This window comes from Festucalex cinctus, chromosome 1 (assembly GCF_051991245.1).
Source record: "Festucalex cinctus isolate MCC-2025b chromosome 1, RoL_Fcin_1.0, whole genome shotgun sequence".
NCBI classification, from domain to species: domain Eukaryota; kingdom Metazoa; phylum Chordata; class Actinopteri; order Syngnathiformes; family Syngnathidae; genus Festucalex; species Festucalex cinctus.
In genome coordinates this window covers 39,864,032-39,890,234 of record NC_135411.1, presented here as the reverse complement: position 1 = coordinate 39,890,234, position 26,203 = coordinate 39,864,032, and the positions used below count along the sequence as shown (strand labels likewise).

The following is a 26,203-nucleotide window of genomic DNA, read 5'->3' as shown; positions in this document are numbered from 1 at the left end:
TGATGAGAATTGTCCGTAAAGGTGCTGATTGACATGCTCCTGAGGGCCATAGTAGCGTCTCATATAATTTATCATCATATTGCTTTTATTTATTTATTTTTTAGCACATGAATGTTTCTGCGAATGTATTTTTTTCTAAAAAATGATGCTGTTGCCCATTGAGTAATATAGAGATACACCATGTCTTGTTTGTGTTCTCACCCGCATGCCCTCAAATCTGGATAGAGCTCTGAGAGGCCGCAAAGCCCGCAGGGTCCTCAAGGATTTGATTGCAGCAAAGTCGGAATAACCCAGTGAGTTTGCCACCAGGCTTATCAGGGACACCTACAACAAGAAGTCAAATGTATTTGACCTGTCAGTCTCGTACAAATGCTTTGAACAAAAAAAGTAGCAAAGTCCTTGCATGGAAAGCTAGAGAAACAAGAATAGTCTCTCTAAAGATCTCCGTTACAAAAACATGACAAGAAGAATCATTTGTAGTTTCTGTGATTTTGGGACATTCCACAGTTAGGAAAAGACAATGTAGAATTTGTTAGATTTAGATTTGGTTTGGTTGTTGCACCATCTTTTAGAACATTTAGACTTCCACTCTATTCTACATCCAAAACAGACAAAACAAAATGACATTCCGCTGTTGAATGACCCTTGGGTGATTGCTATTAATGGGAAATGGAAAGATGCCAATGAAATTGGGGATGACAGAACACAGACAAGTACACACACATGTACACAATGTGTCCATGCATGCATAATCAGCTATATATGCATATAATATATGGATATATATCAAATAGAGTGAGTTTTATAAAGAATGCTTAACAAATCAGCCAAATTTGTAACCAATTTGAGCCAATGAGTTCAATTTAGCACTCAGAAGGTCCCGGTGGTGTGAATTTCTTTATAAAAGTCCATTTACGGATGTGTTTGTCCAACATATCTAAAGAAGATACTGAAGGTTAACAGTCTAAACAGAACAAGGAGAGTATTCGTCCCAATTTTAGGCATTAAAACAATAAAAAAAAAAAGCACAATTAGAAGTCATCAAGGAAAAATGCAACTTTTTATCAAGTAAAGAAGATGACTTTGCCAATGTAGAAATCAAACATCCTAAACAAACAGAATAGCAGTTAAAAACAAATTTCAATTCTACAATGTATCTCTAACGTGACGAATGCTTACCAAGACGAATAGGCTGAAGTGATTAGAATTGATCTTCTGTAGATAAACCTTACAGTACAGTATGTGCCACTGAAAATTGTTTTGATACAAAAGCCAAAGTCCTGAAGTGTCATCAAATGATGAATTGAAGAGGATTTTGTTTTTCTCCAAGAGAAATGCCTTCTTGGAAACAATGGCTTTTGATGTCATGACAAACTGCAAGTGAAAAGTGATGCAGATGCGAGTTTCATTCCTTGAGCTCATACTCACCTGGGACCTGCTAATTACAACTTACCCTAACAATAGAGCGGTCTGTAGCAATCTGTGTAACAGCAGGTAAAATCACAGGAAGTCAAGTCAGGCCACGGGCCGCAAGCCTCGGGCAGTTTATTAGGGTTTATGTATGTATTTCTAAACCCACAATGTACACGCTCAAAAAAAAAAAAAAAAGAGGCGACAATTATCAATGTCATTTGGACAAATGAATAAACTTTTGGGTCAAATCCTGCTGTGAGGGCAAAACATAGAGAACACAAGCATTGTGGTAAAGCAATTGAGGTCGTAAAAATCCCTGAAAAGGAGGGAAAGTTCACTGTGTAAAACCCTCAAAATACGTAAATCACAATATCAATTCAGCCTGGGACAGGGTTAAATTGAATTATACTTCATACACAACATTCTTTGTTCACTTACATCCACAATGAGAAAGTCAAGCCAGCACCAGTAGTTGGTGAAGTACTTCTTGAAGCCATAAGCAATCCATTTAAGGAACATCTCCAGCACAAAAATGTAGGAGAAGACCTTGTCTGAATACTCCAACATCACTTTTATGACTTTTCTCTTCTCAATGTAGATATCCTCGAATGCCTGCAGTCAGGAGACAAACAAAAAATAGAAATGGATGGTCAGAGATGACCATAATGTTTTTCAATGGATGTCCTCCAGGAGCTTTAAAAGGCATACAGATGTGCAACAACAGTTGCGCCATGCAACATCAGCTTATAATAATGACTACATTACAACAATTTGAATAATTCACATAGGCTACTAACGTGAACAATTAACATACATGTTGGAGCCAAAGTTGGACAACAAGCACATAAACCACCAGGCAGCCTGCCTGACAATGTCAACTAGTGTTGTTTTGTTTTGTTTTGTTTATGTTGCTGAACTTTTGACATCACGATTGTGCAGATTTATACCGAACACTTTGTCTGGTGAGTTAAGTATCCTCTTGGAATGTAGGGGAAAAAATAGACATCAATGAATTGTCATAATTGGTTTTCATTTGAAAAACTACATATCATTTGAATCATGATGTAATGATACAAACTGGTAAAAGAAAAAATAGGGGTGTAACAAAAAAAAAAGAAAAAAGATTTAAATCTGTTGAGAAAATCCAGCATTTCTGGGACAAATTTATCCCAGAATTCAAGAAAATAAAAGCAAGGCTCAATAAACACAAAATATAAAAAACAAGACATAATTAATTGTATTTGAAAATGTTGCAAGAAACCACGTAAGACTATAAATAGAAGGTTTAAATATAGAAAGACCAGATAAATTCCTGGGGGTAACTCAGACAGTAATTATGTTTTAAACCATTTTTTTGTATAATTTACCATTTTTAAACATTTACAGTGTGTAAGTGCACAGACTAATGTAACATACCATAAACACATAACATGGCTTGCTAAAAGTACGCTGACTTTTAATTCCACATTGGATAACTCAAATGGGTCAAACAATATACAACAGTGGTCAAGTGGACCCAGGGAGTCCTAAGAATCAGTGCGCTTTGAAAATGTGCTTGTGTTGCCAATAAACTGAGAAAAAAACTAAATTAAAAAAAAAAAGCCAAAATTCCACTCCATCACCATTTTGACTGAGCCACCAAATTCCAATTGGTATAGTATTACAACTTCTATCCTTTTGGCAGTAAACACAGACGTCAAGATACTGTACCAGAGCACCACTGCTGAGCAGGATCATGAAAATGATGAAGGTCTCAAACCAGCTGTGTTCCACAATCTGGTAGCAGGTCTTCCTCAGTCTCCACCAGGCCTGGCCCAGACCTTGGCTGATATCGATATCACAGCAATGGCAGTGCTTGATGCACACTGAGTGGAAAGATGAAAACACATATTTTAAAACATAACATGACGCAAACGATAAAATATACCTGAAGAAAGCTACATTGAAAATTAAATCTCTCTGTTTGGAATGTAGAGTAAGTTGGAAGCATACTTTCTGGGAAGCATTCCTCTGGCTCCATGCACTCTTCAGCCAGCTCCGATAAATTATCCAGCTCCTCACCAGGCTTCCTCAGATCGACCGTGCTGCCTTCTGAAAGGCTTATCTTATCCTGTGAGGTAGGAAGTCTCAAGGTTACCATTTCTCAGACTATACAGGTATGCTTTCAAGCTATTAAAAGTCAGTCTCAGCAAACCATCATCATGTTTAAACAGCAAGGAAACTCTCCCAAGAGGGGGCAACAGAGTTGCTAAATACAGTTATGACAAAGATTCCCTTAGCATCGCCATCAGTCATCATATTACCAAAAGCCATACTTGGCATTTGCAAACGACACAAATCCAGATCGCACCAAAGTGTGAAGGTGGTGCCGTAATTCTTTATCTCTTGTGTAATTTGACAACAGCATGTCAGAGAACTATTATTATGACATCTGAGAATGACTTTAAATGTAGCCAAAATGATTCAAGAAGACTTGAATGCAGTGTTTGATGACATTACATTGCGTGGATGCGATTAAAGAAGCTTCCACAAGCAAGATGTATAATATGCAAGTCATTGTAATTTCTATTCCCAAGGAGAGCAGCTGCAGGATTTTCCACCCACTGTCATGCATTATGGCTTTGCTCACCTTCAGGCATGACCTTTCAATCTCCTTTATACCTTAATACGCTTTTGATAAGATTTGACGTTGTTGTCAAAGCAGAGCATATTTATCGTTATTTGTGGGGCAGAGGTCAGTCCCTATCCTATCAAAAGGTTTGTCGTGTACGATCTAGGCAGAAGATTATCAGAGGAATACATGGAAATATGAAATAAACTGGATACAATTACACATACTGTATGCATGCTTGAAAGTGGTCTTGGTTTTCTCCTTCTAGAATGAAATATGACAACATTGTGCTTTGTTTTTAGTAATGTGAAAACACAGTTGACTTGAGTTTTTTTTTTGTCCGGTTTTAGAAATCAACATTAGTGAGGTACAGTATGTGTACAGGTACACTAATAGTGCAACAATTTCTGAGGGAAACGTATTGCGACAGTATCATAGACTGGAAAATTAATGAATACAAAGTACGTTATCATGACATTATGCTGAATTCAAGACAATCTGTATGGCAGTTGAAGCTTAACGAGATGTTGTGGCATGATCTTAAGAGAGCAATTCTCATCAAGAATATTGCTCAAATCAAACAGTTTGTATCAGAGGAATGTGCCAACATTGCAAAAGTTTGTTGCCAAAGGAGGCTAATAAAGTTATGTCCAGAGGTTCATATACTTTTTCACCTCAAACTGTGAGAATTACATGTTGTGTTTAAAAAAAAAATAAAAAAAAATAAAAAAGAAGTATAGAAACATAGTTTGTGTCGTCTTAATTTAGGAAGATCGAGTTTGTTTATTGTTGTAACTTGAATAAGAATCAGATCCCATTTACAGCAATGACCAATTTGTGCAGAAATCCAGGTAATGGCAAAAAAAAAAAAAAGTGCTGTGCACTTGGTGCAATGGAAAGCATAAGACAATGAGGACCCAAAGTAATTCCATGATATATTACAAACTCAAACTACAAGTGTTCCTTTTCCTTCATTGTGAGCCAGACGATCAACCAGCACGTCTACAAAGACACCGTGCAGTGTTTACTTCGTCCAATTTGCAAGAAAGACTTGTGTCAGGGCACCTTGTGGCTGTTTCACAATGCGCTCACAATGTCTCAAGCATCTGACGGTTCCTGGCATTAGTGTATTGGAGCAAACTTCAGCCTGTAAATCTATCACACGGACCAAGGTTGGGTCTACGTGATACATTTCCACTTTCCCAAGCTTAAGAGAAGCTCATTAAAGTGACCCCATTTTGAAGATCCTCATTGGAGAATCCCGGAACAATCCTTCTAGGACTACATGAATGAGGCTGGGAAAGTCCATTTAGACTTCAGGGGGATTACTTTGAAGGGGGAAACTTACAGTAGGTTTAGATAGGAATCAGATCTAGTCCTGGAGCTTTTCTGACACACCTTATATATTTTAGTTCAATGCACAAACATGCTTTAAAATGTGACATTATTAGCTATATGTTTCTTGTGATTTATTTATTTATTTATTTATTATAAATGAGACCTACAACATTCAGACACAGATATTTTGTATAGTGCAACTGTACTACAGGAATAATGTTGATCTGTTGATCAACATGATTAACATTGACTCTCTCTCTCTCTCCCTCTCTCCAAACGATCTCTTTATTTTGCTTCGTAGCAAAAACTATTTTGTAATACACTATATAATCTAATTTATTTGAAGTTAACATTATTAATTACACACAATTTATTTCAAATGGGAAACTGCCTCTTTAACTTGATTAATTTTATACATGAGATAATATAGCCATATATAATATGTATAACAAATTAAAACATACACAAAAGTAAAAACAAAACAAACAAAAAAGCACTACAGTAGTTGTGTAACAGTTGGATTAAGTGTGAGTTGATTGGTGATACTTGAACCCCTCTCTGCAGGCCTGACCAATCAACTCACACTTAATCCAACTGTTACAGTTAAGTACAAGCAGTTGCAGAATTAAACGGTTGCTATAATGTGCACAGCATAACTTCCGGTTTTAAGGACTAATCCATCTTGGACTCTTCCGGTCCATCTTATTCCATGTAAAATTACGGCATTTGTCACAAGATCACTCAATTTTGCTGAATGACGCGAGTCATGTCATGAAAGCAAATTCATCCATGTCAATCCTCTCGGTCAAAATGGACTGATAACGCGGCACAGCTGCTGATGTTCATTAGACCCCACTCATGCTTGATCACAATCTTTGGAAAATTCCTTGTTCTTTTCTGTAGACTTGAAACATCTCCAATGTTTGATATCAAAAACGGAATCTCAGATAAGCGAGGAAAGGGCTGGTTTTGAGGAGGATGCATTTCTCCCAAGCAGGGTTATTATAATTTTGGAATTTTCCTCTTAGTTTTTATTTAATATTTGAGTTTTTTTTTTTTTTTTTTTTTTTTTGGTTTTAATTAGTTTTCAGGGTGGTTCTGTTAGTTGTTATTAGTTTTAGTTATTTAATACTTAGTTTCAGTATTAGTTAAAAAAAAAAATGTGTATACTTGTGCGCAATATTTAAAAAAACACCATGGAAGCGATGTCATCTGCTTTTCTATTGGCTGCTGCTATATGACGTCACTTCTGTGTGACACACTTTCAAACGTCCTTATTCTGGTTAATACCAAAAATAAATCTACTTAAAATCACATTTAAAATCATCCCCAAAGGCTCATTTAGAAACATAAAATGTAGTTTTAATTAGTTTTTGTTTTTTTAAAAAGCATTTTCATTTTTAGTTTTTATTTTAACTCTTTTGCAAATAAGGCCTATACAGAATCAGATAAGTTGACTTGACTAACAGTTCAGCTTTTATACCTGGGTGTGCATCAGTGCATAAGGTGGATGGAGCTGCCATGCTCTTGACACATCCGGTGATTTGGTGAGAAGAAAGTAGACTGTGCTTGACGGAAAAATGGGCACATCTTCATTATCTTTCTGGGGCAAGTCTAGTTTAGTGTGCTTGTGCCGTGGCCCCGGACCATTTGGCAATTTGGTGACAATTATGTACTGTAGACTAAACTTTAGAATTGTAAAAACCAGGTCCAACTTGTGGCACAGGTAGGGTAACGCAAGTCAGGAGTCGGCTACAGCACAAATGCTCTCTTCTGTGCTGGTTTAGCAAAATACAAAAAGAAAGAAAACTTTATCCGTATTGTGCTAGACTTGTGCTGGGCACAAAAATTAGACCCAAAACGTTTTTGTTGAATTCTGGATAAATTTCCCATAATATCGTTCATCAACATCAATGAAGACTTAGTGAACCCATCCCATAAGGAGAACTACAAACCCAATCAGCATAAGGACTATTTCTTTAACCAATCAGATTTTAAATTCACCACGCAGGTCCAGCTCGATGGCTGACAAGTTGTCAGCAGTTTGCCTTTCCCTGATTAGCTGGTCAGACCAAAACTGTTTGACAAGCAAACTTTGTTTAGAGATTTGCCCACATTAATACATTGAATTATCACCTTTGCTAGTGATGATATATATTTTGGGGGTTTTGTCAAGTTATTGGATAAATGATGATTCATAAATGCTCAAGATAATGTATGGTTTCTAATAGTTGTTACATGATGGTATTAAGTGGTGGAGTCAGCTAAATCCCCTCTGAAGACTGAGGTACCAAATGCGCGATCCGTCCCTGCAACTTCATATCATTGCCACCCAACGCCTGGAAGTCCAGTATAGGATAAACTGTATAATAATGGATCGCAGTAAGGAAAAGGTAAGAAAGAGGTAAGCAAGTCAAGCATTTCTGGTATGAACTCTGAGAGCAAAGTGGTTTGATTGATGTAATTTTAGAGATGACTGTAACAACTGTATTCTCTAAATAGAGTGACGTGCAAAAGTGCAAAAAGTCTACTGCTAGCTTGATCATTTTACTGACCTTTTTACTGCACTCGTTTCAACAAAGTCAAACATGATGTTGTAGGATAGCTACAGCTAAGAGTTGGTGCATGGACCAAGGAAGTGACAATTTTCACAGTATTGATCCCTTGACTTTAGTGAATTAATTCCCCAGCATTTCACCTTTTCAAATGAAGGTAATCCTAGGTTATTCTATATATCATGTATATTGTACATTGCACCAAAGGAAAATGGGAAACAAAACATCTGGATTTTTTTCTACGGGACAATAGTCTCCATCATAATTCAGATTGTCTGCTCTACAGATTAACAGATTATGTTTCCGAAGAGCATCCATCCCCACCCCACTCTCGCTGTCAACCTGGCCCTGTATTTCACTTCTGAATGATACTGAGTGATGCGGTAATGTAGCGGAGCATCATAAAAGCAGCATTGAGTGAATGCTGTGATTGATTCAAGTTGAAGTTTGGTTTGACTGCCTCATCCAAAATGTTGGTTTACTCTGACTCAGACATTCCTAAATCCTTATGGTTTCAGATCAGATTACTTTGTTTCAGTACATGCTCCTTTTTCCCAATATCAAATGTTTTTGTATTTGCTGCATTCCGTAAAAAAAAATTATATGCAGTATATAATGATATCATCACTTTAGATTTCAACAGTGGCGAGCGGTGACCTTTTCGAGTGGGCATGCCGGACTGAGAAAAATGCGAGCCGGCGTAAGGACGCGAGCTGAAAAATTTGGGGGTATTTTTATTGTTAATTTTAATATTAAATATTATTTAATTATTACTTAATATTACTGTGTAGGTATAAAATTAAAAAGGGGAAATATTCAGGACCGACACAGGTTAATGCCACACACACTTTAATTAATATTGTAACGAACTATGTGTTGTATGTTCTGTGGTTGCCGTTTATGTTGAGCACTGTTATGTCGGACTGTTACTGAATGCAACACAGGTCTCGGGTGAGGGAGGAGACGTGTGGTTGAGTAGCTTTGTGCTGCTTTTTCCTGCTGTAACAAGAGCGGTTGTACTCTGCTCTGGCGTTGGCCACTGCCAAAAAGTGGCGTGTTGATGAAAGGAATAAACGGGTGACTTCCCCAAACAACATTTGCTGGTGGCGTTACAATATAACCAGCACCGTGGTGAGTGAAATGACACAATCACATGTGCACAAATTTGCCAATACGTTGGAATTTACAGTATTCGGAACTGGCTCGTGCCCACGAAGTGGGCTCAAGCCGGGAGAGGAAAAAAAAATTGACATCGCTGTCATATGAGTACTATTTGCACTGGACTTTACGACAGTAGTCCGACTTTCTGAGTGGCAATTAAAGCATTTCCTGTTAATTCCAAACATTTGTGCGGACATTAGATCACTTTACAAACTCGGTGAGGCGACAAGCGATTTCAACCAACCTCACCTCACCTCTGGAAAGCCAGCGAGCCACTACTTGAAAGTGACAGACTATGGAGCCACAACACTGTCAATAAGATTTGGTATTGGGGAAAAAAAAAATGTCGTGGATAAAAGTTCACCTTGAACTCCTAAACCGCCCGTGAGTCTGTGTTTTTCTACATATAATCTTGTGGCGTTAAAACCGCCATGTTTGAAATTACTTAATGCATCATGTCATGCTAATCGAATCGGAATCTCAGCGCGCGCAAGGCATGCTGGTCCCGGTCAAAGGTTATGTTTACCCAGCTCGGTAAACATGGCGGCGTGTAACGCAAATTTCGATTACTTTGAGCGTTGTAAAGTGATTTTTTTTTAAAGGAGTTTTGTAAGAAACGAGGGTACAGTGTTATGGGGAAGAGAAAGAAATAACTTGTGACGCTGGCTTGGGCATTGTCATTACAGAACGCCCCAACTGTTTTAACAAAAGAGCAGGAAGAGGAGACTGTCAATTTCGAACTGCGGTCAGGCCAGCCTCCACTCGAAAAGACGAAGTCAAGCCAGCCGCCCCAACAATTTTTAATACTGTGCATTATGGTAACATGCCGACATGCCACTGCGTTGGTCACCTTCAAAATAAAAGCTGCTCAACACCTGGTTTAGGGCTTAAAATAAAAAAATCTTAAAACAATAATTCATAGTTTGTTATCCCAGGACCAGACCAGTTCTAAGGGACACGACACCACCCCAGGTATCCAACCAAAGGACTTTAAACAAAATTTGATGTTACATTTATAAAAATAAAACTCCTTTGAATATTGAAATGTCGACTATTATTGCTGATTTAAAAAAAAAAAAAAAAATCACTCAAATTTCATGGTTGGATACCTGGGGTAGTGTAGTGTCCCTTAAAACTGGTCTGGTCCTGGGATAACAAACCGTTATTTTTTTTATGATCCTTCAGTGAAACTGAAACCCAGCGAGTTGAAACTGAAAAACCGTGACACTCGAAAAAAAAGAGAAAGCGTAAATTTTTTTTGCAGATTGGCATTGAAAAAGACGTCATAATAAAAAAAAAAATATGGTTAAAGAAAATAGTGTTTTTTCAATGTTTGTATTTTATTTTTCAATACAACCTTTTACAATGCCAATTCTTGTTTTACAATGCCAATACTTGTTTCAATGCCACTGCAGCTTTTTCTACAATGACATTTTTTTTTTCCAATACCAAATCTTATTGACAGTGTTGTGGCTCCATAACAGACGAAATTCTTCCCTGTTTTCGTGATGACTACTTCAGGAGTAGAACAACCACTTGGATTATTCTTTTCCTCAAAAGTTCTTCGGGAAAAGGGCACTCATTGGAATTCGGCTATGAACTTGAACTGAACCAGTGACTGTTTATCGCAGAACAAGCGAAGTAAGCCAGTTACGCGCATTCGCGTTGTCAGGCATGCAGCTTGACTGTCAGCTTTTTTGCCATTCAAAAGACGCACATACAGAAACAACGGAACTAACACAATTGATTTCTTATTGTGTATGCGCAAACGACTTTGCCGCTCCCGGCGAGGAAAACAGGATAAAATATACAGGAATTTAAGACCAAAACAGTAGAACTACAGTATTGTGTTTTAGAGGACACTCACAGAAATATTTTCAATGATTTTATTTTGAAGAGGTTGGGCATGCACTGCATTAATAGCTTACTATGACCGCTCGCCACTGGATTTCAAAAAGGTTTTGTGACTGTACTTTTTTTTTTTTCTGTGGAAAACACTGAAATGACTCTTGGCGTATTTTAGGTTGCCGACCTCTGTTCTAGATATAAAGTATGACTGCACAAGCTTAAGAAATCTGTTTCAAGCGCTGTTTCAAAAACCACTTCATTAAAAAAGATAACTGTGCTTAGTGTTGATGATAACTGACTTTTCCTCTCTCATGTTGCTGAATAAGATAACTAAAATATGAGGCCATCAAGCAGAAGTTTTTCACAGGGGTGGCCAGATGGGAATATGCACCAAACCTAAAAACCATCATTTCAGGATATCATTATAGTGTTGTAGTCAAGAAAAACTTAAAAGCCTACTAATATACTTTGGTTACAAATGATCTAATTTGCAAAGAATAGTAACAGTACATTTAAATTCTGAGTTCCACTGGCCAAGTGCCACCCTTTGGTGGCGCCATTGATCAAAAGCGAGAAATATGACTATTATAAAGTAACTAATTAATCACAAGAAATTATCACATTAATCATGTATTAATGCAGATTAATCACACTATTAATTTTGACCGCAAATGATCTTTTAGCTCGACAGCGGATGGCTACATTAAAGGTAGCACAGATTGTGTTTGAGCAATAAACATAAATACATGCATTAAAGTATAGCGTTTAATAAATGTTTGCGTCGGACATTCAGAATATTTGTTCATGGCAAACTATTGGGGACATTTTTTCCCATTTTAAATTGTGCAAGTAATTAACCGATTAGAAAAAGAGGAGGATGAGCATGTGCAATGGATCAACAAATTTTGAAGACGTCCTCATAACTGTTATGTTCGGTTTTGGTTGGTTGAGGTTTTGTTTAGTTTTGGGTGTTTATGTTATATGTTGTCCAGTTTTGTCTCCCCTAGTCTCGTCAGTATTAACCTTGTCCACCTGCGTGTGTCTTCCCTTCCCGGTGTGTGTTGCTAATTGGTTCCCCCTGCCTGCTGTGTTTCCCAGCTGTGTGGTGTTAGTTGCTCGTTAGTGTGTGTATTTAGGGAGTGGGTTTTGTTGCACGCGTTATGGGAGCATTGTCCTTTTGTTAGTGTATTGGCTAGTCCGGTCGCTGCTTGTCCGTGTGTTTAGCTATAGTCACGTTTGCATAGTTTAGTCTTCCAAGTCATCCACGCCACGCCAAGTCTCCCCATTATGCCAAGCCTTCACGTCCTACCCAGTCTTCACGTCATACCCAGTCTGCTCCTCGTAATGCCACGCCAGTCCACGTTCCTGTCAGTCAAAGTTATTATCATTCCTGTCATTGCTCTTCCTGCTTTGTGTTCTCCGCTTTTGGGTCCACCTATCACACCCCCAGTATGACAATAACATTAAAAGTCGAAAAAAGAACATAACAGGTGCTCTTTAAATTTAGCGGACAAAAAATGTTGATGAAAAAGCCTTTTTAATTAAGCGATTAATCGTGATTAATCAAAATTCTAAGATGTGATTAAGCTGATTACAATGTAATCGTTTAACAGCTCTATTATAAAGTGACATATTTGTAATAGAGCTCTTGTTTTAGATCCTATGATGGGCCGTTGGGGCTAGCAAAGCCTTTTCTGCGAGCCTAAACATTATCGTAAGCAATTAGCAGCATAAATTCTAGTATTTGTTCCATAAAATTGCATTAATTTATTCCCAATAGTCCATTCATTTAATTCTGATGTGTTTCTCATGGCTGCATTGTGTACGGTATGTGTATCTTGTCCAACTGGATTTCAGCCTTTATGTGCTACCATATAAATCAAATTTTCCTATAGGGCCTTCAGAATCAGTCGTGCTGGTCAATGTAACGTAAACTGTATTAGCAATGAGACTGTTTCATTGATTGTTATCATTGGACCTTGATGATGAAACCATTTTTCTGACCTCTGATTGGTTGGTCAGAGCAAAATTTGACTAGCGAAACATCTGTAGCTATCTGCATAAATTTATATATATATATATATATATATATATATGTGTGTATATATATATATATATATATATAATTAGCATGTTTGCTGATGATGTATTTTATCAGATATTTTTTGTAATGTTTAGTCATGTTATTCATATCAGATCAGTCCAACATACTGTACCTTCTAGCTAATAACTCAGGAATCATTTTAACAAGGATATTGATATGTCAGATATTTGTCATTAAAAAAGCTTGTTACCAGACAAAAAAAAGAAGAAAATTAAGTATTATTTGACATTTTTGCAGTGCCTTAAGTAGATACGTAAATCGAACTCCAGAACTGTGAGGCAGGGGGAGATTATGCTAACCACATGTCCACTTTGATGCCCACAAAAATCATTCTTGGAAAGCATTAAAGGGATACTTTACTTATTTAGCCATTTTTGGCAGTCAAACATGAATATTTTGCGTATAATAAATGTGATATTTTCATTATTTTTCATGTACAATCAGTACCTTTAAAAACACATTTTACAACTTGGTGTAGACTGAAAATGACATCACAAGGGCTCAGGTAACCAATCACAGCTCAGCTTGTGAATGTCACATGACCAAATCTAGTAAACAGGTGAGCTGTGTTTGGTTACCTGAGCCCTTGTGACATCATTTTCAGTCGACAGCGAGTTGCAAAATGTGTTTTTAAAGGTACAATTTGTATGTGAAAAATAATGAAAGTATCAAATTAATTATAGACAAAATATTCACTTTTTATTGCTATAATGGGCTAAATAAGGAAAGTATACCTTTAAAAAAATCATTTAAAATCACAACTTAACTGTTAACTTGTAATGTGGTAAGTTTGGCTCATTGTCATTGTCAGTATTTAAATCAGTGTTGGTTGTGTATAAAACGGGAAAACAAATTGCTTCAAACTTACTTTATGGTCTTCATCATCCGATGACTCTGAAATATCCTCCTCCTCCATAAATTCCACATCAGATTCTCCAGGCGCGATTGGAACAATAACAGTCAGGTTTGGGTTTGTCATGTAGCTGTCCTCTTCTGGTATAATGTACTTGTCCCCATAGCGTCCAAAAATTCCACCATTGTGCTCCAGGTGATTGGAAACCAGCCTAACGGCCTTAGAGGTCTCTTTGGCTTTCTTCCGCCTGCATTTCAAAGCATGGTTGAAGAGGTGGACGATGCTTGTGGCAAGCCAAGAGAGACCAGAGTGGATGCGAGCGATGGCAATCTGGATGTTATTCAAGTCGCCATCCTCATCTGGAGCTGAGAGGTTGTCAGAACTGAAAGAGCTGAGCAGCAAGGCAAGGAAGAGATTCAGTACCTGTTGACACACAAGAAATATGTTTTTTTGGGGGGGGTTGAATACACTCTTCTTCTTCACCAATCAATCAGAGCAGCGCACCATTCAAACTCATTTTCTTCAACAAGCATGTTTTTGGAAGAACACTACCAATACTTTTCCCCATCCACCTTAAAACTGTTTGGTAAAAAAAAAAAAAAAGGTAAAAAATTGTACCGACCTAACTGGCAAGACATAATGTGAATCACGCAAATGATGAGTTCTCCACAATATCACTCTGGGACTGCTCCAATGTGATCTCGGGAAAGGGAGGGAATTTAGTACAATACTTCAAGCTGATTGGGCGATGCAGCAGCTTGTGCACGACCAAACTTTTGTTTTGACTAATGCAGTGGTGCCCAAGTCCGGTCCTCGAGAGCCCCTATCCAGCCTGTTTTCCATGTCTCCCTCCTTTAACGCAGCTGAATCTAATTATCAGCTCATCAGCAAGCTCTGTAACGATCCTGATCATGAATCAGGTGTGTTGGCGGAGAGAAACACAGAAAACAGGCTGGATAGGGGCTCTCGAGGACCCAACTTGGGCACCCCTGGACTAATGAAAACGCACAAACATTTTTACCAGCTAAATTTAAAGAGCAGCTGTTTTATTCGTTAATTCTTTTGACATTTAATGTTATGAGGATGTCTTCAATATTTTTTTTTATCCATTGGACATGCTGATCCTCCTCTTTTTCTAATCAGTTAATTACTTATATAATTTAAAATGGGGGAAAAAAAAGACTCCAATAGTTTGCCATGAACAGTTATTCTGAATGTCACACGCAAACATTTATTAAATGCTTTATTTTAATGCATGGAGTTATGTTTATTGCTCAAACAAAACCTGCATGTGCTACGTTTAACCTAATCATCCACTGTCAAATAAAGGATCATCTGCGGTCAAAATTAATAGTGTGATTAATCTGCATTATGCATGATTAACGTGATTTTTTTTGTGATTAATGAATTAATTAATAACTTTAACAGCACTAATAAATAAATTAACAAATACTTATTAATCTTCTGCTCTTATGTGCCACGTTTAACCTAACCATCCACTGTCAACTAAAGGATCATCTGCGGTCAAAATTAATAGTGTGATTAATCTGCATTATGCATGATTAACGTGATTTTTTTTGTGATTAATGAATTAATTAATAACTTTAACAGCACTAATAAATAAATAAGCAAATACTTATTAATCTTCTGCTCTTAGCAAGTCATATATATATATATATATATAGGCATTTATTTATCTATTTATTATAACTTTAATTGTAAGACAGATCAAGCATTATTTATTGTTCAATGACCATTTGTGTCTTGCATTCAAAATGTAACTTTAATACAAATCCATCTCTGTCTCTCAATACAAGATATTCTACGCCAAAACGCTGAGACACATATGTATGTCTTCCTGTGCTTTCAGCTATTCTAAACTCAAGTTTCCTAGCATCCAACTTCCAAGTAATCTGTCTACAAGCTTAGAGAGCATCAACACGATACACACACACTGCTCTGTATGTACACGTGCATGTGTGCATATGTGATGTGCACTGTTGGTGCACAAGGATCATCTTTAGCCAGTCAGAGATGGGAAGCATGAGCAGTTGATTAGTGATGAATGACTTTTGACTTTTATCATCTCTTAAGCACACTGGATAATCTCTTGGATAAACAGCTTTCCCACGATTCATGTGCAGAAGACGGTTTTTGTTCACTATATGCAAAGCATACTGTAGCCATATGGTCTTTGCCCTAACAAGGTAATAGAGTGCAATCTTTCAGGTTTACACACAGAATAACAATGTGTGGTTCACAAATATTTTAAATTCCTGTTGAACTAGTGTAACTTTGCCATGGATATGACAATAGTTTTTTTGTTTTGTTTTGTTTTTTAGCCAGAGCAGACAGTTAATGATATACAGTATTGCAATGTAATAAGGCCTACGATTTAAGATACATGCAATTGGCAGGCAACCAATTCAGGGTGTATGCGGCCTCTTGCCCAAAGTCAGCTGGGATAGGCTCCAGCTAAGAGCAGTATTGAAAATGGATGGATAGATTTATATTTCTCAAAAAGCAGTCCCTTATTTAAGTTACTTTGGTTTTAAGTTGACTTTATTGTATCATAATGGTATGAACTATAAATGACAAATTGTAAGGAATTTTGAAGCACATTGTGAAAAAAAAAAAAATCTCACAAAGCAGATTCATTTTGGCTGATGGGATCAAAACTGAGACAAATGAGCATTTAACGGCTGAGAGTGTAAACATAGCTCCACTCTCATACAAAAAAAAAAAAAAGTCGAATTGCAGAATGGATGATGACGATTAAATTTAAACTGTATTCGATTGTGCGTGAAAGTCAATACCTTTTGTAGAAGGTGAAATGTATGGCCTTGGCTGATATTTGGTCAAGGTATGTCAGACTTAGATCACAATTTCGCCCATATGGTTTAATGCACTTGCAGTGGTTAAGCCATAATCAGCAATATTAAAATAATAAAAGGCTTGCATTATTTCAGTTGATTTGTAATGAATCCAGAATGTATGACATTTTTGTTTTTGCATTACAAAAAATAAAGGACTTTATCACGATATTCTCATTTTCTGAGACAGTCCTGTATGACTCAGAGAGCACAACAGAGGGTTAATGTCATCCGGACTTTCAGTGTGTCAAACTATTAACCCTAAAGAAAGATGTCAACAATCAAAACTGACAAAAGTAGATTTTTTTAAACTGATTATTCAGAAGGCCCCTTTCACATTGTATAAAATCAAGTCCAAACAATTGCATTCTGTAAATTTATTTCCGAATCAAGAAAATATCAGCGTTTACTTGCTTTCAAATGCGATGTGCGAACAACCCCCATGTGCGAACAAATACATATGTTGGATGTGACGGCAGTGTATGGATGATGATGAGCTGATCTTCACAAAATATCACATATGATGTACTCACCACCAAGTTGCCAATGACCATGACCAGCATGAACACCAGGATGCAGAGAGGTTGCCCAGCTACTTCCATACAATCCCACATGGTCTCAATCCACTCACCACACAGCACCCTGAACACAATCAGGAAGGAGTGAAAGAAGTCCTTCATGTGCCAGCGAGGAAGCTGACAGTCATGAGAGATCTTGCACACACAGTCCTGGTAGTTCTTGCCAAACAGCTGCATTCCCACTACAGCGAAGATGAAGACGATGATGGCCAACACTAGTGTCAGGTTGCCCAGAGCGCCAACTGAGTTGCCAATGATTTTTATTAGAGTATTGAGGGTGGGCCAAGACTTTGCCAGTTTGAAGACACGTAACTGATGTAGAGAACAAGGTGGAGAAAATGTGACATGAGGATGACCAATTTACTATTAAGGCAAACACAAACGATTGATGTTGCGGCACTCAAAGAAAGATTTACCAGTCTGAAGGAGCGAAGGACAGATAGCCCCTCAACATTGGAGAGCCCCAGCTCCATCAGACTAAGGCAAACAATGACGCCATCAAAAATGTTCCAGCCCTGTTGGAAATAATAATACGGGTCCATGGCGATCAGCTTCAGTACCATCTCTGCAGTGAAGATCCCTGTGAACACCTGAGGGCACATAAAAATAAAGAATTAAAAAATAGGCTACCAGAAAAAAAGGTAAGTCTATAAACCTTTGAATGCACAACTTGTTCTCTAGCAGCGAGCTAAACGGTAACACAAAAAGTCATTTTTTTTCTTTAATTTACGATGTCTCGTCCACTTTTATGACTTTCTGTGACTTTTCCAGTTTCTTCATATCTTTGTTTCAAACTACAGATGATACTCTGACAACATGGAGCATGAATGGCGGCGCCACCTTTGCTTGACTGGCCACTGCAGTGACCCAGAGGAGACGGAAGCCAAGCAACGAGCCTGCTTTCACTGAGATTGTCACAATACTAGCCTCCAGCTGAAAAGTCCAAACACCAAAGTGGACATCTCCATCTTTTGTGAAGTGAGTAAAATAGATTTAGGATAAAGATGGAAACGGTCGGTCCCACTGCCTGCTGGATAGATGGAAACAATACTTTCAGAAGTTGATGAATTAGGTGCAATGAATGAGAAAGTGAGAAAATGAAGAAGGAGTAGAGAGGCAATTTTGGTGGACCAGGAAGTAGCGTGGATGAGTATAAGGGGGTATTACAAAGGCACTCAATAGGATGTAAAATGGAAAGGCAGTTGGTCCCGATGACATCCTTGTGGAGGTATAGAATCATCTCTGAGGTGTGGCTGCATCATTTTTGAACAGGTTGTTCAATAGAAATCGAAAGGGCGAGAAGTTGCTGGCGGAACGGAAGAAAAATGCGCTGGTGCCCATTTTTAAGGACTTTTAAAGACTTATCTTTACCAGATGAAAATACAAAGCGCCTCTCTCTGTTCAACATTCAACAAGGAAACAGTAATTCTGCAAAAACAGAATTAATTGCAGCATCCATTCATCTATGTTAGGTTTATTTGTTTCCACCAGCATTGGCACTTTCTGGTTTCGTCACAGCTGCATGGCATGTCCCGCCCTAAACAACGCCTGATTGGGCCAACCTAAAAAGGTCGGTTGCGAACGTATCAGCGGGAGCAGTACAAGATGGATTCTCGTAGTGTTTGTGAACAGATACTGCAAGGTTACAACCCCCAACTCTTCACCGTCCCTATAAATAACATCATTTGACTATAAAATTGTTGTAAATACAACTCTGCAGAGGAGCTAATACTCCTTGCGCGCTCTCTGACAATGAGCCCGCCACTGCCACCTCCTGTGGTGGATGTGCAATTAAACTTTATTCAAGCAGGTTACGGAAAAAGGTTCCCTGGGGCCCCGCCCCCCTATTTGAGAAGGACTATGTTAGGGGCAAGAGTATTGGAGGCTAGACTGAATAGAAGTGAGTATTTGTGAGCAACAGAATGGTTTCATGTCACAGCAGCATTATTTGCTTTTAGACTACTGATGGAAAAGTAGATAGGTCAAAAGGAGCTGCATCGTGCCTATAGATGCAGAGAAAGCCTAGCCACATTCCAGAGTTTACTGTTGACTTGAAAATACAATGTGCTAATTATACAATAGCTTCATTTGAGTTTGTTTTTGAGCAGATCAAACAAATATGTCACATTCCAAAAAGTCAAACATAGCAATACATTATAACAAACAATCAGAAAATAATAATGGCCAGAAAAAAAAAAAAATCATCATGTACACCAGCTTGATCAAAGTAACACAATCACACATCACCCTTAAAGGGGAAGTCAAGTCAAAAATATTATTCCTATGCATTCCCACTATTGTAAGCACAGTGTTTTGGTTAGTATTGTGTTTGCGGAACATGAATTAGGCAGAAAATTCCACCGGTTTCTATCTTTTGCCTTTGCTGTCAACTGAAAATGACATCACAGCACCTAAGGGCTCACCTTGCAAACGACACATGACCAAACACAGAAAACAGGTGAGCCTTGACGGCTACTACCTCAGCCCATGGGCATTGTGATGTCATTTTCAGTCCACAGACAACAATTGGTGCTGTACAAGACAAAATGGATAGAAACGGGGGGATTTTTCTGCTAATTCATATTCCACACATGCAATATTAATCAGAATAGCCTACCATGTTTTGGGGTAGTGAACAGGTTATTGTAAAGAAATTTTTTGACTTGACTTTTACTTTAAAACTGCCATTATCATTGAAACCTAACTGCTAAATTGTCTTCAGCAGCGATCCTGTCATCACATGACTTTCTCTGAACACGCCTCCCTGCGGCAGGAAATTATTGGTGCAGCTTAATGGGCTACAATGGCGTGGAGTTCGAAAACTTATGTTTATCCGTCAACTTTCTGCCCAAGAGCATTGACAGTCACTTTGATGAAAAGGACATGATATACATGCGCGAGGATAACATGTTGGATTGCCGATGAAGTGTCAGGAGAGTTTTTTGGGGGGTTTTTCCAACTTGGTGGCACTGCTAATGTGGAATTACCCCATCTATTGCCGGTGAGTGCTTTCAAATCTGATCATACAAAGGCTTTACAAGTTTGTACAATCCGGATTTATTTCCCCTTTATGTGTGCTCAAAATGCCATCGAAGTTGGCAGTTTCATGCAAGTCTTGGCAGTGTTATTTATGTACGTTAGCAACTTAGCAGCGGCTGCTGCGGCCGCCGTCATTTATACCGTAAAAAAATATTTTTTTATGGGGTGTTGGTCAGTTATTAAATTCAACTGTGTAATATCTATTAAACCGTAGCAGCACAAATGAACGAAACAGATTATTTCACCCACATTTTGCGTGTGGTAACAGTTAGCATTTAGTATCTGCTGATTCCGCCACCATGTACAAAGTACTCCATTGGCTACGCATTGACTCCTTTTTTGGTAGGCTGGAGAATGCTTGATCCTTTTTGCTTCTTGTTGTTGTCAACTGTCAAACATTGTTCAAGTGTGGCGTTTGCCATTTACTCAAAGTGGCAGATGTGTTTTCTATCATGCCAAAATGGTTGCGCTAACGGCCATTTTGGGATGCATGACGTCAACATCAGGATCTCTATATGTCAAACAGTTTGATTTAAAGTACAATGCCCATTCGCTGTCACACATTGCGCCCAAAAAAAACAAAAAAACCCAACATAAAAATAAAATAATAATAAATTAATAATCCTCACCAAATTTCCCACCGACAGCATGGTGTTGAATTCCTCTGTCATGGGGTAGTGTTCCAGGGCCATGAAGAGGGTGTTCAACACAATACATATGGTGATACCAAGGTCAAGGAAAGGATCCATCACCATCAGCTTCACCCACGCCTTCAGTTTCAGCCACCAGGCGCAGCAGTCCCATATCAGGTACTTCTTGCTAAAGGTGTACCAACAGGGGTGGCACTTTTGTCTGGACTCCTCCAGCTCTGCAAAGACAGAGCAGTCATCTGTGAGACATTTTTGTTATGATTCTGCGTTACCGATGCCCATCATTCGAACTTTTTGGAGAGAATGGATGCGAGGCTTTCTCAAAACTAACCATCCATGGCATCACTGAAAAAGCTGACAGAGCTTAGTCCCCGTTTTCTGTGCACAGGAGGACGCTCGGTCACTGTTGGGGACGGCTGGAAAAGAGACCTTTGGACATTATCCGCTTCTTTGGTGGGCTTTTGTGGCACAGATATTATTGATAGTATAAAGCGAATCTTTTGAGAAAAAAAAAGCTTCTGAATAAAACATAAGACACTCACTGTGTCCTCCTTGATCCCCTCCATGCTGTAAGCAGGGAGGGAACTCAGAGTGTGTGGCCCCAATGCAGTGACTCCATTGTGGTCTAATGAAATGTTGAGCCGCCCGTTTACTGTGAGGCTGGGGGTGAAGACTTGGGAGCAGTGGCTTCTCACACTGCCCGCCCTTTTCTTCCAGTGTGTTGCAGTTGAACTGGTGCGGCTTCTGAAAGCGTCCCCATGGATGCTGTACTCATCGTCCCCGAAGTCACCTTCAGAGTTGTTGCGCATCCGAAATGAGCTAAAGATGCTGTTCTGGCTTCCTCTCCTTGTGCTGAGTGGGTGAGAAGAGAGTGTGGCCAGAAGCGGGTGGGCTGGCAGGGGAGACAAAGGAGGCTACAGAGACAGATACATTTGTTCTAATTAGAGATAATCAATTACTAATCATCTGGAATTCTGTCAAGGAACTGCTGCCCTGATTGACTACGTGAGGTACCTTTGCTTCTTCTAGTAGGTCAAGCTTGTCTTCAGCTTCCACTGCAGTTTCTTCTGATAACGTCCTATGGGAACGCCTCCGCTTAGTGCTGCATCGCCTCATACTTCCTAACTTTGCACAGAACGGAGACAACTCCGGGGACAAGATGGAGTCGGTCTCCTGCGCTTGCCTTTTTGCTGCCAGCTTCACACAGAGAGGAACGATGTTAAACGGTAACCACGTGCAAATCTTCTACAATTGTTTGCTCGGGACATACTCTTTGCTCTCGACGGAGATGTTCCATGGCCATTTGAAACTCCCTCTCCTTTTGCCAGGCCTCAGCAATGGTCGCCTGATTCTGCTCCTCATAGGCCATGGCAACAACGGCCAGGATCAAATTTACCAAGTAGAAAGAGCCCAGGAAGATAACCAGTACAAAGAACACCATGTAGGTCTTTCCAGCTGAGCGCAGAGTCTTGAAGATGCAAACACACAAATATAATAGGAGCAAATGATCAGTTACCATTCATGATATCATAATATACTGCAGGCTTTCCAAGTATCTTGCTTTATAAATCCATCCATCCATTTTCTGAACCGTTTACTCCTCACAAGGGTCGCGGGGGGTTGCTAGAGCCTATCTCCGCAGGCTATGGGCAGTAGGCCTGAACTGGTCGCCAGCCACTCGCACGAACAACCATCCACACACACACAAGCACACCTAGGTTCAATTCAGAGCGCCCAATTAACCTGCCATGCATGTCTTTGGAATGTGGGAGGAGACTGGAGTACCCGGAGAAGACCCACGCAGGCACGGGGAGAACATGCAAACTCCACCCAGGAAGGCCGGAGCCTGGACTCCGAACCCGAGTCCTCAGTACTGGGAGGCGGGCGTGCTAACCACTCATCCATCGTGCCGCCTCTTTATAAATCATTAAGAACAAATCATTCTCAACAATATCGGTAAGCTACGGAGGCCGTAAAGGGACATGGGAAAAAAACAAAACACATTGAAACATGTTTCTCATTTGGACGAGAAACTTTCTTGTCCTATCGCCCTATTTTTGCCCTAACGAGAAAACGTTCTCGTCCTAATAAGAAACTTTCTCGTTCTAACGAGAAAGTTTCACGTCCTAATGAGAAACGTATTTCATTTTTTTTTCTCCCATGTCACTTTCAGGGCTCCGTCGTTCTTTGGCAAGATCAAATTTGAATGGATAAATGAATGAATGGTTATTTTGACCATGAAATTTTTTTTTTGATCTATAGTTGAATCTCATCACACAATTGGCAAAGGGGACTCTTATTGTAACCTGCAAGATGTATTGAAATGGAACAATGCATTTCTACAATTTATTGCTTGAAACAAGCAAAGCATTGGATCTTGTATTTCACTGAGTGGAGAAGGCTCACAAGGATGAGCACACGTACCAAATGTTTCAGGGTTAGTTCACAGTTGAAAAAGGCTGCAAAGACGTGCGCCAGACACTTTTTTTTTTTTTTTTTAACTTCTTTCAACCATTTTTATGCTTGTGAACAGTTTTCTTGTCGCAAGGAAATTTTGAATATGTTCAAAATTTGATGACAAGAAAACTAGTGTATCTTTTGACTCCAATAGGATAAGCAGTACATAAAATGGATGGATGTATTTTGTAATAATAATAATAATAATAATAATACTAATAATAATAATAATAATAATATAAAGTAATTTGTAGGATCCATAAAATTCAGCAACAGGGCTTGATTACACAACTAATTTAACAATTATTTGGCAGAGCAATTTATAATGGAATAATAATGGATTGAAAAGTGAGATTGAACCTGGTGAAATAGTTTTTCCCAGTAGTCTTGTGTCATGAGTCGGAAGAGTGCCAGAAAAGCCCATCCGAAAGTATCAAAGCTGGTGTAGCCATAATTTGGATTTCTTCCAACCTTTAGGCAGTCAAATCCTTCTGGACACTTCCTGTAATGGAAGTGTACATACACATTATTAAAAAGGACAGTCTGGACCAGCAAAGGCAGTGCACAATTAAATCAAAAAGCATCTGGCATAGATCTAGCTGTGATAGCGTGAGTGCCGCTGTAACCGGGTCAAAAACAACTCGAGTATCAACATTTAGCCTTGTGGCCTTTGACACGGCAGCAGAGAGAAGCGGGTGACTCAGTACGGCTATAGCACTGCGATCATCACCATTATTTCGGCTGAGAAGGGCACTTGAAATTCATCCCACTCTCCTGCACTAAAATGCACCACAGCAAAAGAGATTATATGCCAAGCCAGATGGATAGCAAACAGAGGTTCAAACATTTTTCAGTTGGTTGCCTCCATTTCTGATCTTCATTGTCAGCGTGGTGGCATTACAGCAAATATTTAGGTCTGGCAGCGGAGAACAAGCCGGGCTGTCATGTCAATCTGAGTGCAGAATAATTTCATAATGACTGGGAAACAGCTGGGCAAAGAGTGCTGCTGTGAGAACAGCTGTACATCTCACCGACAACCAGCCGGCGGGGCAGGGATGCTCACTCATATGCAGCAGTGAGGACAGAAGAGGCTTCATCATCATCATCATCATCATCATCATCACATCTCTACCTTTGCTTCAATGATCAACACGTGAAGCACAAATGAGCAAACTTTTTATCCAACGTGCCAATTCAACACAACCAAAATTCTGCTGTTTACATTTCCCAATAAAACGTTTGCAGTATGGAACAGGATAATTAAGAAATCCCATGGTGAACCTGGAGTTACACAACCTGTATCAAAAATTCAGTCTTTACCAAGATAATGCTTAGTTTTCATTTACAAAATCAGAGAAGTATTCACTTCACAATATTAATTAAATAGTGGTATACAACTGCTACATTACTCCCAGCATCAAGGAAGGTAAGCAAATTATTTTTAGTTAGTAGTTTTTAATGTAAAAGGTGAGTGCATCAAATTGAACTGAATCGAATCGCTCCACTTTAGACATATCGAGATACGTATTTAATCATCCTTTATTGGCGTGATATAACTCTGAAGGGAATGGAAAGGAATGGAAATAAATTGGAAAGGAAAATAAATAGTTACATTTCAAAATAAGCTGTCCTTGAATTGTATTACACCCCATATATCGAGATACATACCAAATCATCTATTAATGGACAGCTGCACACCAATGCCATATATAAATGCTGTATACTAAAATTTAACCAATCAGTTTTGCATCATGAGCACCTTCAACCAGTAATGTGTCACATTGTATTCCTGGTAGAGTCGTGTTTTGCAGTGAGATTTAGTGCCAACTCTCTTTGATTGCAGTTGCCAGATCATCTTTATTGGTTTGAGATCTGGGCTATTTGCAGGCCATGACATTGACTGGATGCGTCTTTCTCCAAGGAATGCTTTCACAGTTTTTGCTCTGTGGCATGATGCATTGTCATCTTGGAAAATGATTTCATCATCCCCAAACATTTTTTTCAACTGAAGGGATAAGAAAGTTGTCCAAAATGTCAATGTAAACTTGTGCATTTATTGAAGATTTAACCACAGCCATCTCCCCAGTGCCTTTGCCTGACATGCAGCCCCATATCATCAAGGACTGTGGGAATTTGGATGTTTTCTTTAGGCACTCCTCTTTGTAAATCGGCACCAAACAAAAGTTCCAGCGTCATCACCTTGTCTAATGCAGATTTGTGACTCATCACTGCTTCCTCCCATTTCTTCTTCATTTGTCTTGTTGTGCATTTTCTGTTTTCAAGACATATGGCCTTTAGTTGTTTGTCTTGACGCTGAGACGTCTTCCTTGGTCTACCAGCACGCTTGACTTTAACAAACTTCCCGTGCTGTTTGTACTTGGTCCAGATCTTCGATACAGCTGACTGTGAACAGCCCACATTTTTGGCAACCATACATGTAGTGTTAAGTTCTATAAGAAGTTTGATAATCCTGTCTTTGGTCTCAAGAGACATCTCCCTTGTTGGAGCCATGATTCTTGCCAATCCACTTGGTCCAGAAGCCATCCAAGGTGTGATGACTGCACTGTTTTTAATTGCTGACTAACGAGCAGATGTCATTTGAGGCAGGTGCCCAATTAAGGAAAGGAAATTGATTGGGTGTGCCTTTATTTTCTGATCAAAATGGAGTGGTTCCATATATTTTCTCCTCAGAATGGAGTGATTCCATATTTATTTCCCTGCAC

At 38.9% G+C, this 26,203-nt stretch overlaps 1 protein-coding gene across 1 annotated transcript in view; it reads right to left on the bottom strand.

Moving 5' to 3' along the window:
• Window positions 1-26,203, bottom strand: part of LOC144027687 (sodium channel protein type 2 subunit alpha-like) — a 56,436-nt gene that overhangs the window by 14,545 nt on the left and 15,688 nt on the right. The window contains exons 9-21 of the mRNA XM_077535463.1: window positions 23,841-23,982; window positions 22,294-22,491; window positions 22,038-22,220; window positions 21,566-21,937; window positions 21,355-21,481; window positions 21,003-21,241; window positions 17,751-17,924; window positions 17,290-17,646; window positions 13,899-14,306; window positions 3,406-3,523; window positions 3,124-3,278; window positions 1,852-2,025; window positions 202-324 (exon numbers count right to left, since the gene is read on the bottom strand). Of these exons, the coding sequence (XP_077391589.1) occupies window positions 202-324; window positions 1,852-2,025; window positions 3,124-3,278; window positions 3,406-3,523; window positions 13,899-14,306; window positions 17,290-17,646; window positions 17,751-17,924; window positions 21,003-21,241; window positions 21,355-21,481; window positions 21,566-21,937; window positions 22,038-22,220; window positions 22,294-22,491; window positions 23,841-23,982 (2,770 nt within the window). The remainder of the gene's footprint in view (window positions 1-201; window positions 325-1,851; window positions 2,026-3,123; window positions 3,279-3,405; window positions 3,524-13,898; window positions 14,307-17,289; window positions 17,647-17,750; window positions 17,925-21,002; window positions 21,242-21,354; window positions 21,482-21,565; window positions 21,938-22,037; window positions 22,221-22,293; window positions 22,492-23,840; window positions 23,983-26,203) is intronic.